General features: G+C 41.4%; 4 protein-coding genes across 4 annotated transcripts in view; 2 read left to right on the top strand and 2 right to left on the bottom strand.

The window, feature by feature from the left end:
• The window catches only part of fabp2 (fatty acid binding protein 2, intestinal), a 154,088-nt gene that overhangs the window by 17,817 nt on the left and 115,059 nt on the right, over window positions 1-21,212 (bottom strand). The window lies entirely within an intron of this gene.
• gucy1a1 (guanylate cyclase 1 soluble subunit alpha 1) lies at window positions 457-7,646 on the bottom strand. Its single transcript, XM_076148181.1, has 8 exons — window positions 7,300-7,646; window positions 6,949-7,019; window positions 6,487-6,575; window positions 5,661-6,376; window positions 4,151-4,636; window positions 2,958-3,101; window positions 1,930-2,084; window positions 457-1,648 (listed from the first exon to the last, which is right to left on the bottom strand). The coding sequence occupies exons 1-8, from the start codon at window positions 7,534-7,536 to the stop codon at window positions 1,465-1,467; spliced, it is 2,082 nt and encodes a 693-aa protein (XP_076004296.1). The 5' UTR covers window positions 7,537-7,646; the 3' UTR covers window positions 457-1,464.
• Window positions 11,801-15,434, top strand: ufsp2 (ufm1-specific peptidase 2). The gene is made up of 12 exons (XM_076148204.1): window positions 11,801-11,901; window positions 12,123-12,213; window positions 12,472-12,655; window positions 12,749-12,815; window positions 13,219-13,373; window positions 13,467-13,659; window positions 13,784-13,930; window positions 14,015-14,179; window positions 14,291-14,415; window positions 14,537-14,613; window positions 14,840-14,964; window positions 15,054-15,434. The coding sequence occupies exons 1-12, from the start codon at window positions 11,899-11,901 to the stop codon at window positions 15,138-15,140; spliced, it is 1,419 nt and encodes a 472-aa protein (XP_076004319.1). The 5' UTR covers window positions 11,801-11,898; the 3' UTR covers window positions 15,141-15,434.
• LOC142996940 (uncharacterized) lies at window positions 16,307-19,364 on the top strand. The gene is made up of 4 exons (XM_076148067.1): window positions 16,307-16,916; window positions 17,104-17,360; window positions 18,510-18,654; window positions 19,097-19,364. Exons 1-4 carry the CDS (start codon window positions 16,307-16,309, stop codon window positions 19,228-19,230), a joined length of 1,146 nt encoding a protein of 381 aa, XP_076004182.1. The 3' UTR covers window positions 19,231-19,364.

Raw genomic sequence — 21,212 nt, forward strand, 5'->3', positions numbered from 1 at the left:
TCATATTTTTATTTTTTAGTATATGTATATGTGTCTTCATTTATCTATTTATAATTATGTCTCCATCAGTGGGATACGCGTCTTTATACACATACATACATACATACATACATACATACATACATACATACATACATGCATGCATGCATGCAGGCAGGCAGGCAGGCAGGCAGGCAGGCAGGCAGGCAGGCAGGCAGGCAGGCAGGCAGACAGACAGACAGACAGACAGATAGATAGATAGATAGACAGACAGATAGATAGATAGATAGATAGATAGATAGATAGATAGATAGATAGATAGATAGATAGATAGATAGGGAGAGAGAGAGAGAGAGAGAGAGAGAGAGGGAGAGAGAGAGAGAGAGAGAGAGAGATAATAAATTTCAGACTAGTCAGTTAATATCAATATTTATTCTGCTTTTATTACATAAATGATTAATACAACGTGTGATAGGAGAACATTCTCGTTGTGTCTTATTCCCACATTAAAAGAAAGAATTGCTAGGAAACAATGTAATGATGGTATATAATGGAAAAAAAATGTGTATAGTGGCAAAAAAGTAAATATGGATTAATAATAGTATGAGAATGTGGCATCAAAATGCCTGAAATCTAATATATGGTATTTTATGTTATTAAGAATACATACTAAGTTGCAACCACCCACCCTGAAATCAATGTATAACCTTAATTCATGTTTCTGGTTTGCAGCTGAGGAAATCATTATGGCGTATTATTCACATAAAATTGATTAAAAAAAGGATAGAACATCTGTGATTCTGCCTATAGTTCCTGTAAGGCACCTAAAGGGAGGAGTGAATCGTGGCATGTCAAGGTGGGAGGTAAACTAATTCCATGTAGCAACTCCTCTCCTTTTCTTCTGTTATTCTGCATTATTTGTCACATGATTTTTCCCTCATCATCAGGACAAAGTGCTGTCGCAGGTCTCCACCCAGTCAAAATACTCTTGACAGATGTGAATGGAACACAGTCTTGATAAACTGTACCACACTATTTAGCAACATGACAACATCCAGAAAGTATTGCTGTACCATACATCGTGTCTACATTATGCAAGATGACTTATTCTTATTCCAATACAGAGCTGCAAAATTAAAGACAACAAATGACCTTCAGATAAATTGTCGCGTTCTTTCTGTTTTGGATTCCACACCTCTTATACGATCACATAGGCAGAACTGAATGTTTTTCTCTTTTTTCAGATTTCAGCAATTTACAGAGAAGATCCATATTCAAGGGAAAATGAAGCAAAAATGAAAGATTTCATTTTCACTTCAACTCTACACATGATTGGTTGTACAGAAACAATACTGAAATATCAGACAACAAATTGACATCTCTGAGCAACTGCAAGAGTGTTACAAAGGGACAATACCAATAAAACTATTCAGAAAAATCCAAAACAAATATACAAGGTCTTCACACTGTATTCACCGGATGGGTTTATGTCTCTTCAGCTGTTATGTTTGTGACATTGGAGCAGCTTGACTTCGTTTCAGAGTTACGTGGAGTTTTGAAGGATGCTTCCAAAAAGTAACAAACACCAGGGATCTCTGCTGGGAAGTTGGCCGGAAGCTCATGTCGGCTCCTGGGAACAAAGACAAACTCTGGACGATCCTGGAGTAATCTGGGACCAAGAGCACACAAATAAAACAAGACTGTAAAAACAAAGTGGCAAATTATTTGACACACTGGGAGACTTAGTGCTATTCCATAAGTTAGATTTCCTGTGTGGAAAAAAAACATGTTTTTCCTCTAGAATAATCACTTATGGAAACAAAAACTCTTTCAAAATGTGACTACTGGAATTTTAAGGTGGTTAATATTTCTTTCTTTTGTTATTTTTACTTGAAAAGGTTTGAGATTATCATGACAAAACTACATTAATGACTTGCAGTGTTACTTCACCTGTGAGTTGTGGGGCTGATGTTGATTTTTCTTGGTAGACTACAGGATTCAAACTTGTTGGCCATAGTCACATTGTTGCCAAAAAGGCAATAACGTGGCATCCTCACGCCAACTACACCAGCCAAAACTGAGCCAGTATGGAGGCCGATACGCATCTGGAACACACATGCACAGGATTCAACATTGAATCAGACTTCTTATGTATTTATTTTCTTGTTTATTTTCTATGATCTTACTTATTTCTTATTTATATTCTTATTCATCCTGGAGCAAGTGGTTATATCAAGATAATCCTTCAAACCAATCCTGCTTTTCTTGGCTGCACCATTAAATCAAATCATTTTGTTCATATCTGACTGCACTTCAGCATGAAATATTCTTAATGTTATGAAACTTAATGATCTGGGCTGAGCTCCAACATAAAACTCAGTGCTTGGCTGCTCAACATGCCTTTGTATTAATAACCAGTAAGACAATGGAGATGAAGAGGTTAATAAATTGTGCTTAAGTGTAACAAATATTTTTAGCTCTGTGGAGACATGTGTGGTAGGCAGATTCTTCAAAAATAATGGATAATAGATAAGCAAAATACACTCAGAATCCCGTCTATCGAACAGAACATTGGTTAATATCGTTGAGTGTCGACTGTATATCTTTATAAAACATCTAAATGATTTCTGCGGTGGAACAAGATTCCATTTATTATCTCATATCCAATTATTTTTTAGGCTCACGATTTGCATAAAAAGATCTGCGAAATTAAAATGCTGAAGCACAACACACATACTTGAATTATGTATTTATTCAGTCACTGATGTAATTGCAGCAACACATCAATATTAAAAACACAACTAGTTTACAGGCACATTTCTTAGGATGACTCACACCTAACTGCACTTGTTGACGACAACTATTACAGCGGTAAACATCTCTTTTTGAATGAGAACCCTTCATATATCAAACTTACTTTTTTGCGTAAGAATACATGTTGCACAAGTGGAGTATATGATGTAATGCTTGACACTCACCTGTATTGCATCACCTGTTGGTGTCAAAACTTCACCTGAAAGCTCCATCATCTTTAAGGCCATCAGTGCAATCTGGACAGCATGGGTCTCACTCTCCTTGTGTAAGCCACCAGCGACACAGTAAGCATCTCCAATGGTCTCCACCTGAACATGAACAATGATGGAGACACTGATTTACACTCTGAGACACAAAAATGTGTTCATTTTTATCATTCATTTTCGCATTTATGCCCCTTATACCCAAAATCAATGACCTCACCACCATCGTGATTCAAGCTCAGGGTGTATTTTTCATTATCATTAAGACTGAAGACAGATCTGAAGACTGATCTTCTCTATTCACTGCTGTGTTAGTGAGATACATGCTTTTACAATCTGATTTGCTGTTGGTACTGCGTTAGAAGGCAAAGAATAAAAGCCAGAGTAATAAAATCCCAGCTTGTAATAGCACTTGATCCCCGGCCATAATAAAAAAGTGTTGTCTTCTTTTGCGTAAATGGGGAGCAGAGAGCACTCAGCAGCTATGTGGCAGAGACAAAGTGAAGCTATTTTTAGGCATATACATGCAGAGTGGAAACAGGGTCCTGAAGGAACCTCTGACTTCCTCGTGTTTTACGAGATATTTGTCAAACACGCTGCTCTCTCTGTTATGCTTCCATGACACTCTGATTACATTATCCAACCTCCCTGTAGATTAGGAGCGTTTGGCAGACACCATGCTGCAGCCACAGGCTATCCTACAAATGTCTGCCATTCTTTCAATTTGTTCCGATTTTCAAATCTTCGATCTCATCAATTTTACACCAGTAATTGAAGAACAGCACAATAAATTATCAATCCTCTCACGATAGGAGGAATATCTGTTTTTTTCTGAATTTGTCACCTATGATGTCATACTTCTCATATTGTTATCATATTAAATGTTTTATGTATAAGCAACAGTTGCATTAGAATCAGAATTTGATAAAGGGCCATGTTTAGGTCTTTAGCCTGGTATTCTATTTATTGAAGACAGAAAATTGAAGACAAAATGACAGTTCCGTGTTAAATCCGTTTCAGCATTGTTCTATGTGTTGTTTATATTCCTGGACCTAATATGAGGAGAAAGAGGGACTACATGCAAATGTTTTGTTTACATTTTAAGTCTTTTGTGCAAATATTAAGTCAAATTAAAAATGCATCTATTAACTTACCTTATAAACATCAAGCTCTCCACACTGGTGGTCAAACCTGGTGTATAACTCATTGAGCATGGTGATCACTTGCATTGGGGTGCAGCGAGAGCACACTGCAGTGAAACCCACAAGGTCAGAGAAGAGCATGGTGACATGGTCAAACTTCTTGGCCTGCACCGTTTGGCCCTGCCACAGCTGCTGAGCCACCGTGCCAGGGAAGATGGAGAACAGGAGGTCCACGGTTTTCTTCTTCTCCTCCTCCAGTGCTTGGTGAGCATGCTCCAAGGCTGCTTTGGCCTTCCCCAGTCGCTTCTTCAAACCATCCTGGGCTTTGGCCTGTTCTCCAACCAGTACCACATCACGCAGAGCGTTGTGGATGGGGATGTCTGACAAGTAGAGGCCCCGGCCAGTTAGCTCCTCCAGCTTATCCACACATGGAGAGCCCAGGAACAAGATAACATTGGACTCGGAAACATAGATCATCTGACCTTTAAGGTCCATAAGCTGAAAGGAAGAATAGGTGGATGAGAAAAATACATTGCTTAGGTTTTAAGTGTCAAATGCAAAGAGCATGTGCCTACGTTTGAACTAGAATAGATTGATCATTTTAATTTGTAGTCTCATGATACTACAGTTTTTCACAATTTCTTCACTGAGGAAGAAAGAAGAGTTATTTTCTTACTGGAGTCTTGGAATCAGGCCTGTGCAATAGTTTGTTTAACAAGACATGCTAAAGACATAAACAGAAATGTAGCCCCACGGAAGAACATACACTGGAATGTAAACCAGCGTGTGATTTGCATGGGCGTTATCCTATCAGCAGTTAAAAGTAAATAAAAAGCAAATAGGAGAAAGAAAGGACATTTCTTTGCTTGAAGGGTTATTATATGTCACAACAACCTTGCACCTTGTCCCCCTTAAAAATCAGTAAATTATGTAGAAAATGTGTGTCAAGCTTAATTTTACGGTAATGGTTACATGTTTAAGCAGCACAGCCATGTTCATGCTAAATGGACTTGTCATCTCATTAATATTGTTTATGTCTCCGATTAACAGCATCGACCCCTTTGGCCGCGCAACCACAGAGAGGCAACCTGACACCAGCCTGCACGTTGTGTGATGCTCATTGACTAAATGCAGTTTGATTTGGCCTGCCACTTACAGACTGGTGTTGTAAGTGGAAACCTCCCTGATTGAACGTCATTATTCATTCATTGTCTACTCGCTGATACTTTTTTTCTTGTCATAGTGACCAATTGCTGTGCACTCTTACATAAATAGCACAAGCGCCGTTGTGGTTTTGATGAATAAAATGGTTTGACATTTGCTTGTAATCTCCTCTGGGGGTTTAATGTTGATCTCTACCTCAGGCTTTCAATGCCACTAATAACCCAGCTCCTGCTTATTAAAAGCCTGGCGTTTCTTCTCTTACTTAATATAATATCAAGAAATGACTGGAAGACCTTTAATGCCTCATTAGTCATTGATGTCAGTTTTGCAGTTATAGCTTAGAGATACATTCACATACCTTCCCTGTGTTTTCAGTAGTGGAAACTCCATGCTTGATCCGAATGATAAACTGTGTGTTCAGCATGGTCAGAATACCCTGGAAGGTGCATTTGATTTGGGGCGACACGATAGAGAAATGTTCTTGGAAGGTCACAGTTCTCCTCAGTCCGTCCTTCCTGGATAGTCTCTTTCTAAGCCCGTGACCTATCTGCACCAAGACCAAGTCCTGGTCCAAGATCAGATGGAAAGGGAAGATAGTGGAAAATAGAGAGGTAGGAAGGGTCCCGGCTGACGTGGCCCTGAGGGGACTGGGGCTCAGGTTTTTAGCGTCCTTTACTGCTACTGTGTACAGAAGACTGGGCTGTGGGCTGGACTGTAAGATACTGTCTTTAACACCAACGGGGTCCAACAACACATCCACAGTGGTGAAATACAGCAAGCGGGCAGCGGCTTTGATGACTCCTGGGAAGAAGAGCTCAGTGGCCGGGTAAGGGTTGAAGAAATAGACAGTAAGCAGACCCGGATCCTTGTCTAAGCACAGCACCGAGGGTTCGTTTACACAATCCTCCCGGTCCGGGTTGGGCAGGGTGCTGCTCTGTTTCAACAAGACATTGAAGCTGTTGAGGAAGTCGTGAAGAGCTCCCCCCACCACCCGCAAAATGTGTCCGTCCTCCTCGTAACACATTCTGAAGAGCTCCTCGCCCAGTGAAACTTTCAGAGCGTCCAATGGGATTGCTGATGGATACATGAAGGGACAAAAATGCAGATGAAAGGACGAAACACCTTAAAATAACTACAGAAGGTAGAAAAACATGGGCATGCGTGACTTTAAGAATTGAAATTACCTGTTTTGCTTGAGTGAGCGTTCATCATCTCCACCAAATGCCCTGGTTTATCACTGCAATCTTGAAAGTCTGCACAGCACATCACTGGACTGGAAAGCACAAATGTCATGCATAAATGCTCAATTGAGCCAATTTGTATTGTTCAGTGGCCACAGCAATCATTGGAATGTATACTGTGTGTGCATGTGTGTGTATGTGTGTCAAGATATATAATAAGTTGATCATAAAGATGTATAAAATATCATTGGCTGTGTGATGATACGATTTCCATGACATTTTTTCTACACAATATAAAGGTAAATAGAGCTGGAGTTGGGTCACATTCATGTCATTAATGAGAGTAGCAGTGAGGGATTTACATAGACGCATATGTGCAGCTGAGCAGCAGCACCAGTAATGTTTGCAGAAGAGGCGGATTAGTGTGTGGCAGCTGTTCCAGATGTGGAATAAAGCGTGTCTCACCTCTCCGTGTCCCCGCTGTGCTCTGATGATCGCCTCATCACTCGTTGGAGGGCAGCGTGCAGCCTTTCAAACTGCACGACAAAGTGTCCAGCAAGTTATAGGCGACATGTTTTACAAAGACAAAAAACACTTTTATTGCTGAATCACCTATTTAAAACAAACACTGGGGGGTCACAGGGGGACAAAGATCTGTATTTGTGGATCTATATGTCATTTGATCTCCAGTAGGTAAACATGTCTGACTAAACGCAGCCAGACGAGACTAACCAGTGCTGAGACGAGATGTCATGTTCTTTTAGAGCATAGTATTTAAAAACCTCGTCTGAATAATGAATCTATTTATAAACTCACCTCGGGGCGTGCCAATTTCCGGACGCTCTCCCCAAGTGTGTGAAGGTTAACTTTGGCTCGGCTTGTTTTCTGTCGCGGTACATCCCCGCTTGCTTTGCCGTGAACGTCCCTGGAAACCGGCGATCTGTCCGCGGCGTCACTCAAGCGCTCCTCAAAGTCTCCGGGCTCTTTAGTGGCGATGCTGGCAAACGGGCATTCACCAGACAGCTTCAGATCTTTCAGCTTCGTGCAGAACATCTTGGCGCCGGAATCCTCTTATCTAGGTGCGAGTGGAGGCGCTGCGGCGGCGTCTGGGAAACATTCCATCATCTGCTGCGCGCCCTGTCCGGGGTTTACCTTCCTCCCTGCGACCCGCTCTTTCAAATGATCAGCACCAGAGCCAGAGAGCACATACAATATTCATTGAACACTGCATGTGCAAATGATGACAGAGAACTATCATTACCAAAAGCCAATGAGAGGCTGCAGAAAGGGGAGCAATTGGCCAATCCGGGCGCAAGCGGGGCTGGTATAACCGAACAACCTATCAGCTGCAGAATGAAACATTCTTTCCAGGCGACTACTCGCATGCAATGGATGTTTTTATCAGACCATCGACTGGAGTGAGTCCCTTTATGTGGCATTTGTCTCCCTTTCACGACGTGTCCCTTATGATCATATCTGGGCTAAACGTGTGTCTGTGTGAGTGTGCTTCATATATGATGGACTTCCGGTCGACCGATTATTATTATGATTGGTATGACTAATATTATTACTATGTTTAGTGCTTGTAGTAGTAGTAGTAGTAGTTGTCGTAGTAACACTCTTTCACACACACCCTGTCCACACACATTCCTCTGTCACCCATCACAGACACACAAACAGAGTCTGTGTGGGATACATGACATGAATCCAAATGTTCTGCAAGACTGGAGGAAACCATTTGTTATACTGTTACAAAATATGCCTAAAATATATTTCTATCTACATTCCATTGACCTTGTCGAGGTTAGAGAGCGTTGCCTTTGTTTCATGTGAAATGGCTCCTTTCATTCGTCCACATAACAAATCCACTCCAGAGCTTGATCAATGAAACACATTGTCATCTAACAGTTCACACATCTGTCTTAAGATAACACCCAAGCAGCTGCTTGCCTTGGCTCTTTTAAGGATCAGTAACAGAATATGTCTACAACAGAATAACAAAGTGTTAATTGGTTAGACAAAAATGAGGCATCGGCGAGGTGAGGAGTGAGATACGTTATGAGGTGCTTCAGTCATACACTTCTCATCTCTCTCACTGAGCAAACAAACAGCATATTTGTGCGAGCTGTTGTGCACGCTGTGTTCCATCCATCCAATGACCCATTACCTGTTTAATCTCCACAGGAGTGCTGGGGGCTGGAGTCAATCCCAGCATGCACTGGCCAAAACAGGTGTAACACATGACTTACATTCACACTGATGTCCAAAGTGGTTTCCAATTCAACTACAGGAAGAAGGACAAAAGCCACAGTATCACAGGGCTTTTTAGTGAGGCACGATTACACAACGCTGCTTACCTGCAGGTGATTCTGTTGTGACAAATTGCGTAGTGTGTTGTGAATTAGGAAATGTGAGTCATCTTCCAAATGTCATTTAAAATTAAGACAATATTGAACGTGTGAATGTGAATTGTCTTTGTAAAATCCATGTATTGTGTGTGTGTATGTACATGTGCATGTTGATGTATTATAATACAGTATAACCTGCATCTGACTCTACTGTTGTTAGTCTCTGTTACCATCTAGTGGTAACCTAGTGGTCACGCAGAACATGCAGTTTGAATGGTTGTCTATAAATAATACCTCAAAGTAATGAAATCTACGATAAGGATCTCTGCGCACACACGCACTCCACATCTGATTGAGTGTTCCATATGGAAAGCACATCCATTGAAACTGACACTGAAATAAATGTCACTACATCAAAGTGCAGCTTGTAATCACGTCTTCAATGAGCTACTTGAGTCTGCGTCATGCATACGCAGCCAGGTTTACCTCCATCAGTTATTTACAAGCAAAAGCAAATGCAGCTTTGTCTTGAAGCCCATCATGCAGGCTATTCTCAGGTCTCAGTGACAGATCTGCTATCACAGCAGTGACAGCTGTTGTTGCGGCCTCTCACCAGAACCCAGAGGATTAAACACCAGCTGCACTGGCATTAACAACCTCTTTGTGATGATTACCTGTACAACATACTATTAATGTTCTGTGCCAAGATGAGGTAATGAATTTACTTAAAATGTAATCGTGGCCTAATGTTTTAAGATGTCCTGTAACAAATGTGTGCTCCCAGAAATGAAGAGGAGAAGGACAACACAGCATCGGTCAAACAGAATGAGGAGCAAGCACCCACACTGGAGGTAGAGCTGTTTGTTCTGTATCCACTAAAAAATTATAAAATGAGGAAACTATAGCATAGTTTAGATATTGCCTTCATAATGATGGCATTAGTAATGCCTTAGGACCTGCATCCTCAGAAAGGAGAGATCCTTAAGACAGGTCAGATGCGTTGGCTCATCTAAACTGGAGGCTTCTGAAGTCCTCATCCAGGCTACATGGGAATCTGGGGAGGTATTTGATGACAGAAAAGAAAAATACAATACAATACAATACAATACAATAAAGGGAAAGGAAATGGAGATTTTCCTGATTCTTTAATTTATTTGTATCTACAGTATGCTCCTCTAGATTATTCAGCAACACCCTTGAGCAGACAACGACCTAGAGAGCATGTCGCTTTTCATGACCCACAAAGGCTCTAATCTCAACCCTTTTATGCTCTAAAACATTGAGGCTTAATTAGGGGGAAGGTGGATGCCTGCGGTTTTCTCATTGGTGTTCTTCATACAAGTGCAGCGTTTGATGAAGATGATGAAAAGCAACATAATTTAACTTCAAAGTGGTTAAAATCTGATGTGCTTTGTTGGTGATCTGTGCTATGTGTGATCACAGTTTGCTGTATTTACCTCCCAGCAGAGCTAACGCTGTGTCCACTCAGCCTGCCTGGGCTAACATGCATGGCTGCCATGCACTGCCCTGAGGCAACAAGATAATGTGCCACAGCAATGGCTTTCACAATTCGCTTCCTATTTTTTCTTACTAGTCACACTCATCCTGCATGCTTTATTCCTGTAATTCGTTTTGTGTGTCGAATTTGCAGAACACAAAGATCTGAATATAAAACATTTCAAACATGTTTTCAAATGTTGCATTTGATAGATGACCTGGCGATGCATAGATGCTGGAATTATTGGACAGAAGCCTTGTATAGAACCCACATCAACTTTAAAAGAAACTGCAGGATTTCACGATTTTTTGTGTGATTTTTGCAATCAAAACAATTGATTTGGCTACAGTAATTTCCTGAATTTTGTGAAATGATATGCATGTTTATTTTTCATTAATCACAAATGCTCACCTTTTTTATTGCTATATTTACTAGGTTCAAATAGATCTATGACAAACAAACATAGAAAATATGCATTAAACAACCTTTATTGTTTTGTGTCACTATGCATTACAATTTCTGACACATCATCAACATTGTAATCAGCATCTAGTGGAAACTACCTTGGTAGAGGTACAGTATGTGCTCTAATGCCCTTTTTTATGTTATTGTAAAAAAAAAAAATATGAATACATTTCCATCTTAAGTGTTTCTCCTTTTTTTGATATGATAAAAAAAATAGAAGGTGGTCTGTCAAGATAAGATGTACCTCAGTCTAGGTGTATCTTATCTCATCTTAAAATGTCATGATAATGGAGCAAAAAAGAGCAGCGCTGTGTTTCTTTTAAAGTCATATGTGATCTCGCTTGTGAATCATTACCCAAGACCAAAACTTCTCTGTACATGCTGCCTGTGTAATACAGCTATAACGATGATTTCCCACAAAGATTGTTTGTTGACATGGTGGATGACCAGGATGCCCCAAAATGTATTTCAGCTCAACGACTCCTTTAATGTAATTTTAAAGTCATTAAGAGCTCATTTGCAAAAACAGATGTCTCCATTCACAAATGTTTTCAATCGCAAAACAAACCAATCCATGCTGACCCTTTTCAGTTCACTGTGCATTCCCAGTAACATCTATCAAACGGTATTGCATCAAAATAAACACATCTGGGAACATTTCAACAAACAAAAAGCAACATCAAGATCGATGATATGATCTGAAATGCACAAAATATGACTTGGTAAAAATGATGTTTTTACACATACAGTAAAGACGCTCTGTTTATTCAATGTAACGTAAAGTAGCAAAATGACAGCAGAATTTGTGGGGTTGTGAAATACCTAAATCTATAAATATAATATTATGCACACACCTGTTATTCCAGCAATCCCACATACCGACAGATTCTGTCTCTGTGAAAGCCCCATCGGTGTATTATTACTCTAAAATAAATTGTTTACATATATAAATTACGAGGTTTCCTGAATGCATCAAAAGTGGGCGGGGTCAATATTGTCCAACGAGGACCGGCAGCAAAAGACACGTTGAATTTCTCCACAACAGACATGGTGGCTTGCGCAGCTGATAGCTTAGCATAGCTGCCCTTAGTGTTTGCCACCACCATGGTGAGTTTACGCCCTCGTTAAATGGAAATGTTGCTTTCGTTCTCTGTTTAGCTTCGCTCTCTGATCAGCTCGCTCTCAGTCCAGCACGCTGGCGGACATGAGAGAGTCTCTGCCGCTAGAGATTGAGACCTAATTGCCCTGTTAGCCTTAGCTGTCAGCACTGATGGATGTTACCGTGGTGACAGGCGAACCAGCTGCTGATTTGAGTTGTGTTGTTACAGGTTGTCGTTGACTCCAATCCCTCCGACACTGGGACCATCATTCGTGTCAGAGGGCCTTTGCAGCTCCGATGTCTCCTGCCCAGCACAGATGGTACGTTCATGGACCCTTTGATTAGTTACATGTCATGAACGAAGGGGGACATAAATTCAGATTTCTGGGGTATTAATGGGATCCAAAGAGGCAACAGTTTTTTCTGACATAGGTTCACTCTCATTGCTGTTCCCTTCTTGTTGGAACCAGACTCATGCCGGATTTTTCAAGCCTTTAATTGCAATATGATCTATTTTCCTCCTGTATGTCTCCTGTAGAGTTGCTAAAGCAGCAATATACATATCTGTTGTCTTTTAGCACTGCTTATGCATCCGGTAATCTCCAGAACATTTGAGAACCTTCGTTCCCAAGTGAAATCTGAATCCTTTGTCCTGGCGGTCTGCAACAGTGCGGTCATCATCTGGCCCAACAAAGGTGTTCATGCAATTCCTGAAGAAATATCTCCAGATACACTGTGTGAAGATCTACAACGCTGGATAAAGTAAAGTCTGGTTTATGTCTTTTTATTGTTGCATGACAAAATGTCTCTTTTTGTTAGTTAAATTGTAATGTGTAAATGTTTTGTTCATTATAGGACAGATGAAGAAGAGTATGTTGGCAAAAGATCTGCAAAAAAGAAAAACAAAAGGAGCTCAGTAGTGGTGAGTGGAGATGATTGTTCTTCTATGAATGTCGGCTCTAATTTGTGAAGGGCAAACGATGGACCTTCTCTCACACATGCATACATGCACACACACACACACACACACACACACTCTATGGCTGCTGACTGTAATAAGCCTTGACCTAGTTCACAACCCAACCTACTTTCCTAATATGGCCGCCTCAGACCTTCACCTCGTCCCACACATGGAATATAGCTAGAACATAATGTACCTCAGGTGATGACATCATATCAGCTGTGGACAGAAAAAAAAAACTTCTATGAAACTGTTATATAATCTCGACGGAACTGTGTCAAGTTGGATGGAGAGATTTAGATTTGCATGTTAGCAGTAATTCTTATCGCCGCCTACTTTATGGAGTGCATACATTTGTTTATAGAACGTTGTAAACCTTCGCTTGATGATGGAGGTGACAAAGCCGGGTCCCCAACCAGCACCCATACTCTGTAGAACAGTCCAGAAATCCCACTTCCTGTCTGCAGCTCTCCCCATGGATTGTGTCGTCCACGCTGGCAGCAATGATTCAATCAAAGTGTAGGTGACGTCGCGCCTCAGCAGATTGCATTCCACTTCACTGACTAAACTCCCCATTTCAATCTATGTCTCCGTCAAAAATGTGTGTTGTAGTGCTTGTGAACGCCTATTGGAGGCGCTGATCCAGCAGCTTTGCGACATGGAGGAGATGACCCTCCAGCACATGAAGGAAACCTCGCTGCTGCTCCCTGAACCGCTCCACTTCCTCCTCCCAGAGCAGAAAGGACTGGTGACGGTGGTTTACCCAACAGGAGTGCCTGACAAGGAACTGGAGAGCCAACGCAAGGTAGGATCGGACAATGAACAAACCCAACAGAATCTCCAACAAGGCAGCAGCTATTTAAATGAGAAGAATTGGAGAGTTTTGCTTTACACTTGATTCATTAAGTGTTTTCTCTTTGGTTGGGTAGGAATTACATCAGAGGTTTGAGCTGCCAGATGACAGGCCCTATTTTAGACGAGCCAACGCTTATCACTTTCCCAATGAACCCTACAAAGATGGCTACCTCCGAAACCCTCACCTGGTCCTGACACATCCCACTGTGGAAAATGGCAAGGTGGAGTTATTGGAAAACAAATCTGCTTCATAAACTTCGTTTTCTGAGATGTTCCGTGAGGTTTGAGCCTTTTCCTCTGTTCAGGTCTACTTGGTTCAGGGGATCTACAGCTACCATCACTACATGCAGGACCGTATGGACGACAACGGCTGGGGGTGCGCTTATCGCTCCCTTCAGACCATCTGCTCCTGGTTCCAGCAGCAAGGCTACGTGGAGCAGCCTGTGCCCACTCACAAGGAGATCCAGCAGGTGGGGGCTGCAAGCATCACCCAGCACAATACATTCCCAAGTCTGCCTTTGGGATTCAGAAACAAATGCAGTTTGAAGACACCTGTTTGTATTTGGGTCACTCTTCTCCAGGCTTTAGTGGACGTTGGAGATAAACAGTCTTCCTTTGTGGGGTCACGCCAGTGGATTGGATCCATTGAGGTTCAGGTCGTTCTCGACCAGCTGCTAGGAGTCACCTCCAAGATCATGTTTGTGAGGTGAGTTGTGTATGAGCAGGTGCAGATGGAACATTATATGACACATGATGATGATGATGATGAAGTGTTGTGTGTGTGTGTGGAGTGTTGGACTTATCTGACAGACATGTGTACTCTTCAGTCAGGGATCTGACCTGGGAGCAAAAGGCAGAGAACTGGCAAACCACTTCCTTACTGAAGGAACTCCTATTATGATTGGTGAGCTTTGTTATTTATTTCTATGTAAATGTCCTCTCTTTTGCCAATGTACCTGTATTCATTCTAATGCAATGCCTTGAAAATGTTTACATAAATAAAAGTTTACTTACTGAATGTACTGATTAACAAGCATTGGGGAGCAAAATGAGGCAACAGCAGTGGCACTCCCTATAGCCAAACACACTCTTATTCCAGCTGTCAGCATTTAATGAGCTTTACGTCACAGGAGGTGGAGTGTTGGCTCACACTATCCTGGGTGTGTCGTGGAGTGAGACCACTGGACAGATCCGCTTTCTCATCCTGGATCCACATTACACAGGAGGAGAGGACCTGCAGGTTATCACAGACAAGGTAGCCTCCATCACCAGCTACACTGTGTGCATGTTCTTTCTGCTTTCATGTACGACCCTGATCTCTGTTGATTGTTTGATCTTTGGCAGGGCTGGTGTGGCTGGAAAGGACCAGAGTTTTGGGACCAGACTGCGTATTATAATCTGTGTCTGCCCCAGAGACCAAAGACCCTCTGAGCTTCCAACAGCCCTTGAGGTGGCAGATCATTTGGCTTTGGTAAAGTGTATCAAAATCTAATCATGGTTTACAGTAATGAACAAATGTACTGTACTGCACTTGTAATGATCAATCATTTTTTAACTCAAACTTTTGAGGTTGCAGACAAACAACTGCAGATCATATTCTTTATAAAACAAACCCACACAGTGATTTAATAGCAAGTCTAACAGAGGCTGCTGGATGATGTGAACCACTGCTGTTAAACCCTCGCCAAGGCTGAAATCACAAATAAATTGTACAGTACATACATACTTCTGTCTCAACCTACTTATTTCAACCTTTTTTATTTGAGTGTTTTAATGTCTCATACAAACAAGTAACACTTTAAGTTAGCATCAAACTCTAAATCCATAAGTCATCACTCATGGACCTTAGTGATGGGGACCAGTAGTCCAGAGTGTTTCTGCTGTTGGTGATGTTGGTATTTTCGGGGCATTTCCACTTCCAGCCAACAGGAGGCAATAACACACTTCTAATTTTAAACCTGCCTAGTTTGGTGTACTTAGACGAAACTTTAATTCAATAGTGAAAAATCAGGCACTGCAAGACTAACTGACGGAACCAGTGCCACCGTGGTTACCCATGGTTACCACTTTGTCAATACATCAGTGTCAAAACATTTATTAATTGTCCAATATGAATACTTTTACTGAATAAATAAAGTTGATTTGAAAATGAATCATTATTTTGCAGCAACACTCTGGAAACCCTTCAGAGATCCCAAGGACCTCTGTCTCTACTCTGACACATGCTTCAGTAGAAGAAGCTTCGGATGTGCTCTGGTCTCATTGATCTCACTGATATGAGACATTATTGGACGACAATGGTCACAATCGACCGTTTGTTAAAATCAGTATATTGAAGGTCTGCATCTCGGTGACGTCAAATCTGGCTAAGACCATGTGTGACGTTATGCGCTGTTTGTATTTTCACAGCCACAGGTGCGTTCACGTTGCCATAGAGCTAATGTGGCTAAACGTTGAACACGTCATGACGGTGGTATTGAAATGTAGTGACGCTAATTAAACTATTAACACACTTTACTTGATCGCATCGGGTTTTAACGTATTGATTCCACACGAACTCGCTGCTTTTGACTCGCGTGTGGTGAAGAGTGACTGACATGTCTCACCCCAGTGAACCAGAGGGAGAGGAGGATCAATCCTTTGACAGTGATGAAGGCGGTGATGGCCAGATAGAGTCAGATGAAGAAGACTCCGGTGAATCAGATCAAGCCAACGAAAACGTTAGCGGAGATGAAGAAGACAGGCCCAGGGGCAAAGTGTCGGCAGGCTCTAAAGAGGTGGATGATGAAGATGGATACCATCAGAGTCAAAACGAGAGTGAGGAAGAGGATGAGTTGCCATCATCTCAGAGACAGTCCTCTCCTAGGAGAGTGAGAAGAAGTCGTCGTCACCAGCGTCAATCTTCCTCATCAAGTGAGAGCGACGGCTCAGACCATAGCGACCATAACAGCAGTGCGGAGCCCACAAACGAACCCAGACAGAGCTCAGCAGTGTCTCAAGATCTGCCCCCCGCCCGTGCAGCGGACTCAGAGGGCACATCGACAGACGTGACCCCCCTCTCCAGTCCTGACAGGAGCCGTCTCCAGTCCTTGGACCTGAACGATAGAGACGATGAGGATGGGAGCGCTGATGAGCGGCGGCAGGAGAGTGCGCTCTCCAGTGGCCGGAACCAAACACCCCGAGATTCCTACGGGGATGATAAAGAGTGTGAGTCAGTCATTTTCCCTCTAGTTTACCTTGTGGTGCTTGACACTTCAATGGATACAAAGATCAACACACAGACTTTGCTTACTCTGAAGTCAAAGAATGATTTAAAACAGCACATTTAACATGTACATTTGTTTAGAAACAACCTGTTTTCTAACCTTTATCACAATTATCCTTTTCATCCAAGTTTCTGTCAGCTCGGATCAGTTTGGAGGAGTTCCCTACTATCCCGGAGGGAGGAGTGTGAGGAACTACTCATTCAACAATGCGCGGGTCTGGTGCATTGACCGTGAGAATCAGCGCCTTCTTCGGGCAATGGCACAGCAATCTTCAAGGTCAAGAGGGGGGTATGCAAAGTCCCTTGCAGCAAATAAGAAAGGTCACGTTGCACACAGTGCGATCAACAGGCAGCAGGATCAGCAACGCATCGTGAGGGAGAACTTGGTAAGTTTGTCTGGATACTTTATTGTTTTGTATATATACATATCTTATCATAGGCTGTATGTGCAGGACATATTTTGAGAGTATTAGCCTGTATGAAACAGATTGAGTCACTGTGTACGTGTGTATGGGTGGGTGTGTGAACGCACATTCATTATTTCTACAACTGTTTTCCCTACTCGAGTGTATCTATGTCTGAGGATACTAATGGCACAGGCACTTGTGACAGCACACACAGATGGGCTCAGACAGATGGAAGCAGGTGGCAGCTAGCAGGGCCACATACTGACATTATAAGAGCTCTGCACCTTCACGCTGCAGTCCTCCCCCATACATTAACACCACTTGACCACTTAGTGGGAGAGACACAGGGTCACATAAGCAGCAGTGTTTAGATACCAATTAGGAAATGGTAACTGGGTAGGCCATAGTTGATCACATGACCATATACTTCCGTTATCAGGAAATGTGTTCCTCAGGCTGTCCCCCTCAGACTGTCCTCCCCAGTCTGTCCCCCTCCATCTGTCTTCCGTCGAGTCTCCCCGTCTTCTTCTTCTGGTGTCCTTCTCCCCTCTATTCTTAGAGTGAAGTAATTGAATATGCCATGTGATCAGTGACTCCACACCACATGTTGCACAGGAGAGACACCCCGTTGGTACTGTTGGTAGAATTAAACACAAATGATTGGTGAAGGACCTGTGAACTTTAGGAGGAAGGTTTTTTATGGAGTTTATGCTTACTGAGGCTTTTCTGGACAGCAGGCATGTGGGTGTGGGTGTGACATTCAGCCACTTGCCTACACTTGATTTTGGATTTATCAAATGAGTATAGTTTTTATTTATTGATCTGTGAGTCAGACAGATGTTTATATTATAACATTGTCAAAAGTAATCTGCTGAGGAAATTGATTGAACAAGCACACAACTTTCATAGATGCTGCACCTGAATTTCAACTGTGTAACAGCCAGAATGAATCTACCAATATAACCCTTTCTCCTTTACTTCATAACTTAATCTTTAATGGGTCTTGCTGCAGAGTTGTGGCAGAATTCAACCTTATTTCTTATGAGTTTATGTCGCCCATTACTTGTCAGGAAAAATGCATGCACAATTCAAATTGTTATTAAGTTGAACATTCATCGGTTCTTACAGGCTTCACTGAAGAGGCTGGTGTCTGCTAAGCCATCGAGGGGCATGAAGCGCACAGATTTGCTGGCAGATTACTACCAGCAGAGATATAGGGGAATTCTGACCCACCCAATCGTCAGGCCCATTTCCATGAGAGAGCGGACCCCCAGTAAGGCACACTCGGGAGATTTTTCTCCAATGAATCAATACTATTTTCCACAGAATATCACTCACGCTCATAGTATACATACAGAAAAAAAACAGATGTATATCACATGGACGAATGTTATACTGGGGGACGTAGTCAGATTCAGTACGGCGTGGAATTTGTGTCTCTATGCATGTATGAAAACTGATTTTAACCATTTAATCAGGTTGTACATTAGTGATATTCCACTGCTGACCACAAATATCGATTTCTTTTTTTAAATTCACCAACGGACAGGGTTAATCTATTCATTGCAGCTGTTGAAATATCCAATGTGTCTTCTCTGCAATGCAAAATGTACAACATTTTTTTAAATGTGTATTTGGTTGTTGAATTTAATATGATATTTTATTAGAAAACATCACTAAATGGGAGATGTTTTTTTTGTCATGTCCATAAGCAGCAGATAGAGACAGCAGGCTGCTCACTCCTTCCCGTCGCAGTGCCACCAGTGCTTGCACCAGTGAGGCCACGTCCCTGAGAGGCCCTGGAGCCAGACCCAAGGAACCTGGTGCACCCCAAACAGGTTGGAACTGAGAACGGTGCTGCTACCAAACATCTAATCTAAACAGAAACATTCCGCCAAGTCTGTTCACAGATTTTTGACATTTTAAGAATTAATCAACAAGCAAGAGTTAATCAACTATATCGGAATGTTTTGCTATTATTATTCGGATTAAATATGTTGGATTTCAATTATATTTTATATTTCCATCTGGATCAATAATAACTCCAAGGTATTGATTGACTGGCTTCTTTATACTGTTACACTTGCTGTATTTGTAGGAAATGTTGTCTATAATTCACTATTACGGCAACACACTTAATACAAATTCACTTAATGTTTGTCGCAGTTAATAGTTAGCCTGTAAATATGTCAATTCTGCAAATTGTACAATTTATACAGTACTTGCATTTTTGATTTGTAAAAGTAACAAAAAATAAAAAATTGTTTTAAAAAAATACTGCAGCTTACAAAGAACTTTTGTGTTGACATTATTATTACAAATAAATCTGGTTACTCTACAGACATATTTTACAACTTGAATTAGGTAATGGTAAGCTGTTATATTATTTTCTTTATCAATCTGAAGTGCCATTATGAATCAGTTGTGGTGTTTCCTAACAAAACTATAACAACTTTGGTGACATGAGGGTCTTGTCAATAGTGCAGTTGACAGTAAATCATTCCTTTGTGACAACTATCCTTGCAAATTTCATGCAGCTTTGCATCAAGCATGACACACAGGCCAAGACCCAATCTCCAACATCCATCCACTTGCTGTGCCAGATGAGCTTTTGCTGACATAAAAAACGAAACACTTTTAGACACTTTCTGTATGGTTGGAGCCAATATAGATGTTTTTGCTGTTGGTGAAATTATTTGTTTTTGGGCATTTCCACTTCATGCCAATAGGAGACAATAGCACATACTCAATAGCACACCTGGTTTGGTGGAGTTGGAGCAGTTCATACAAACACACAAACTAAACTAATTCAAGAGTTGAAAATCAAACACTGCAAGACTGACTGATGAACCACCTTACCAGGTTGGTATAGAACCACTGTTGGACTCATTGCGTCCAAGTTTCCAATACACAAATGTCAGAAGACTCCTTCGAATTCTACAATATAAATATATATATTTTACTGACTAACGTTAAATGAAATGAATCCATATTTTGCCCTTGAGAGATCCTTAGGATCCCTGGAACTACTCTCAGAAATACTTTAGCAGAAGACGTTGCTTCTGAGTGTGCTCTGGTCTCACTGATCCCTCTGACATGAGCCATTATTGGACAACAATTTGTCCCTGTAATTGAGTTTTCAATCAATGTGAATTTTACTAAATATTGAAGCTCATATCTACAGCTGATATTTCAGATACCTTTTATTGCTCCCCTTTGTTCCTCAGTATCCATGGGGTGATTGTGTATGTGTGAGGCTGCCATAGAAATGTGCCCATTCAATCCCCATCACTGCTCATCTTGCTTGGGCATGTAAATTCCATGACGATGACCAGACACAGGTTTATGCGATGTATTCCCCCAAGTGCCATTGTCCATGGACATCAGTGTTTCATTAGTGTGTGTCAGTTCCAGGTTTAACTATGTGACTAAAAGAAAACCCATGACAAATTGGAATTTCAGGGGACGCGCCTCCAGATAATCCCCTTTCTTGTTAGTGGAGATGCACTAAGGGGAGCAGTTACTTGTTAGAATGGATTTACAATGGAAAACCAAAAGATGTCCCCTCTTATTTTCCCTTAGTATGTTTGCTTTTATTCCTTCCATTCTGTATCAAGATTTGATCTCTACAGTGAATCACTTAAGTATGATTTTCACTTTTGTTTTCTTTTTAGAGTTAAGAAGGGAAGCTGAAATACTACATGCTGATGCTGACGTGTAGCTATGTGTTTTCTCATTCAACAGCCAGTCAACATGTTACCTATGACCTATACTTAGAATATATTTTTATGTATTTCAAAAGGTTGATGTCATTTTCTTAAAACACTTCTG

The sequence above is a fragment of the Genypterus blacodes genome, unplaced genomic scaffold (genome assembly GCF_046128005.1).
Source record: "Genypterus blacodes isolate CSIRO-AG114 ecotype Tasmania unplaced genomic scaffold, CSIRO-AGI_Gbla_v1 ptg000039l_1, whole genome shotgun sequence".
In the NCBI taxonomy this organism is placed as follows: Eukaryota; Metazoa; Chordata; class Actinopteri; order Ophidiiformes; family Ophidiidae; genus Genypterus; species Genypterus blacodes.

Bases quoted from the DNA above. Each gene is read 5' to 3' on its own strand.
- gucy1a1 (XM_076148181.1), bottom strand. From the start codon at position 7,536: ATGTTCTGCACGAAGCTGAAAGATCTGAAGCTGTCTGGTGAATGCCCG. The intron at 7,020-7,299 runs GTGAGTTTATAA...TTTGTCGTGCAG, and splicing joins GGAAATTGGCACGCCCCGAG to TTTGAAAGGCTGCACGCTGC. The intron at 6,377-6,486 runs GTAATTTCAATT...TGTATCCATCAG, and splicing joins CGCTCACTCAAGCAAAACAG to CAATCCCATTGGACGCTCTG.
- ufsp2 (XM_076148204.1), top strand. The intron at 13,374-13,466 runs GTAGGTGACGTC...TGTGTGTTGTAG, and splicing joins AGCAATGATTCAATCAAAGT to TGCTTGTGAACGCCTATTGG. The intron at 14,614-14,839 runs GTGAGCTTTGTT...TTTACGTCACAG, and splicing joins AGGAACTCCTATTATGATTG to GAGGTGGAGTGTTGGCTCAC.
- LOC142996940 (XM_076148067.1), top strand. From the start codon at position 16,307: ATGTCTCACCCCAGTGAACCAGAGGGAGAGGAGGATCAATCCTTTGAC. The intron at 16,917-17,103 runs GTGAGTCAGTCA...TTTTCATCCAAG, and splicing joins CTACGGGGATGATAAAGAGT to TTTCTGTCAGCTCGGATCAG. The intron at 17,361-18,509 runs GTAAGTTTGTCT...CGGTTCTTACAG, and splicing joins GCATCGTGAGGGAGAACTTG to GCTTCACTGAAGAGGCTGGT.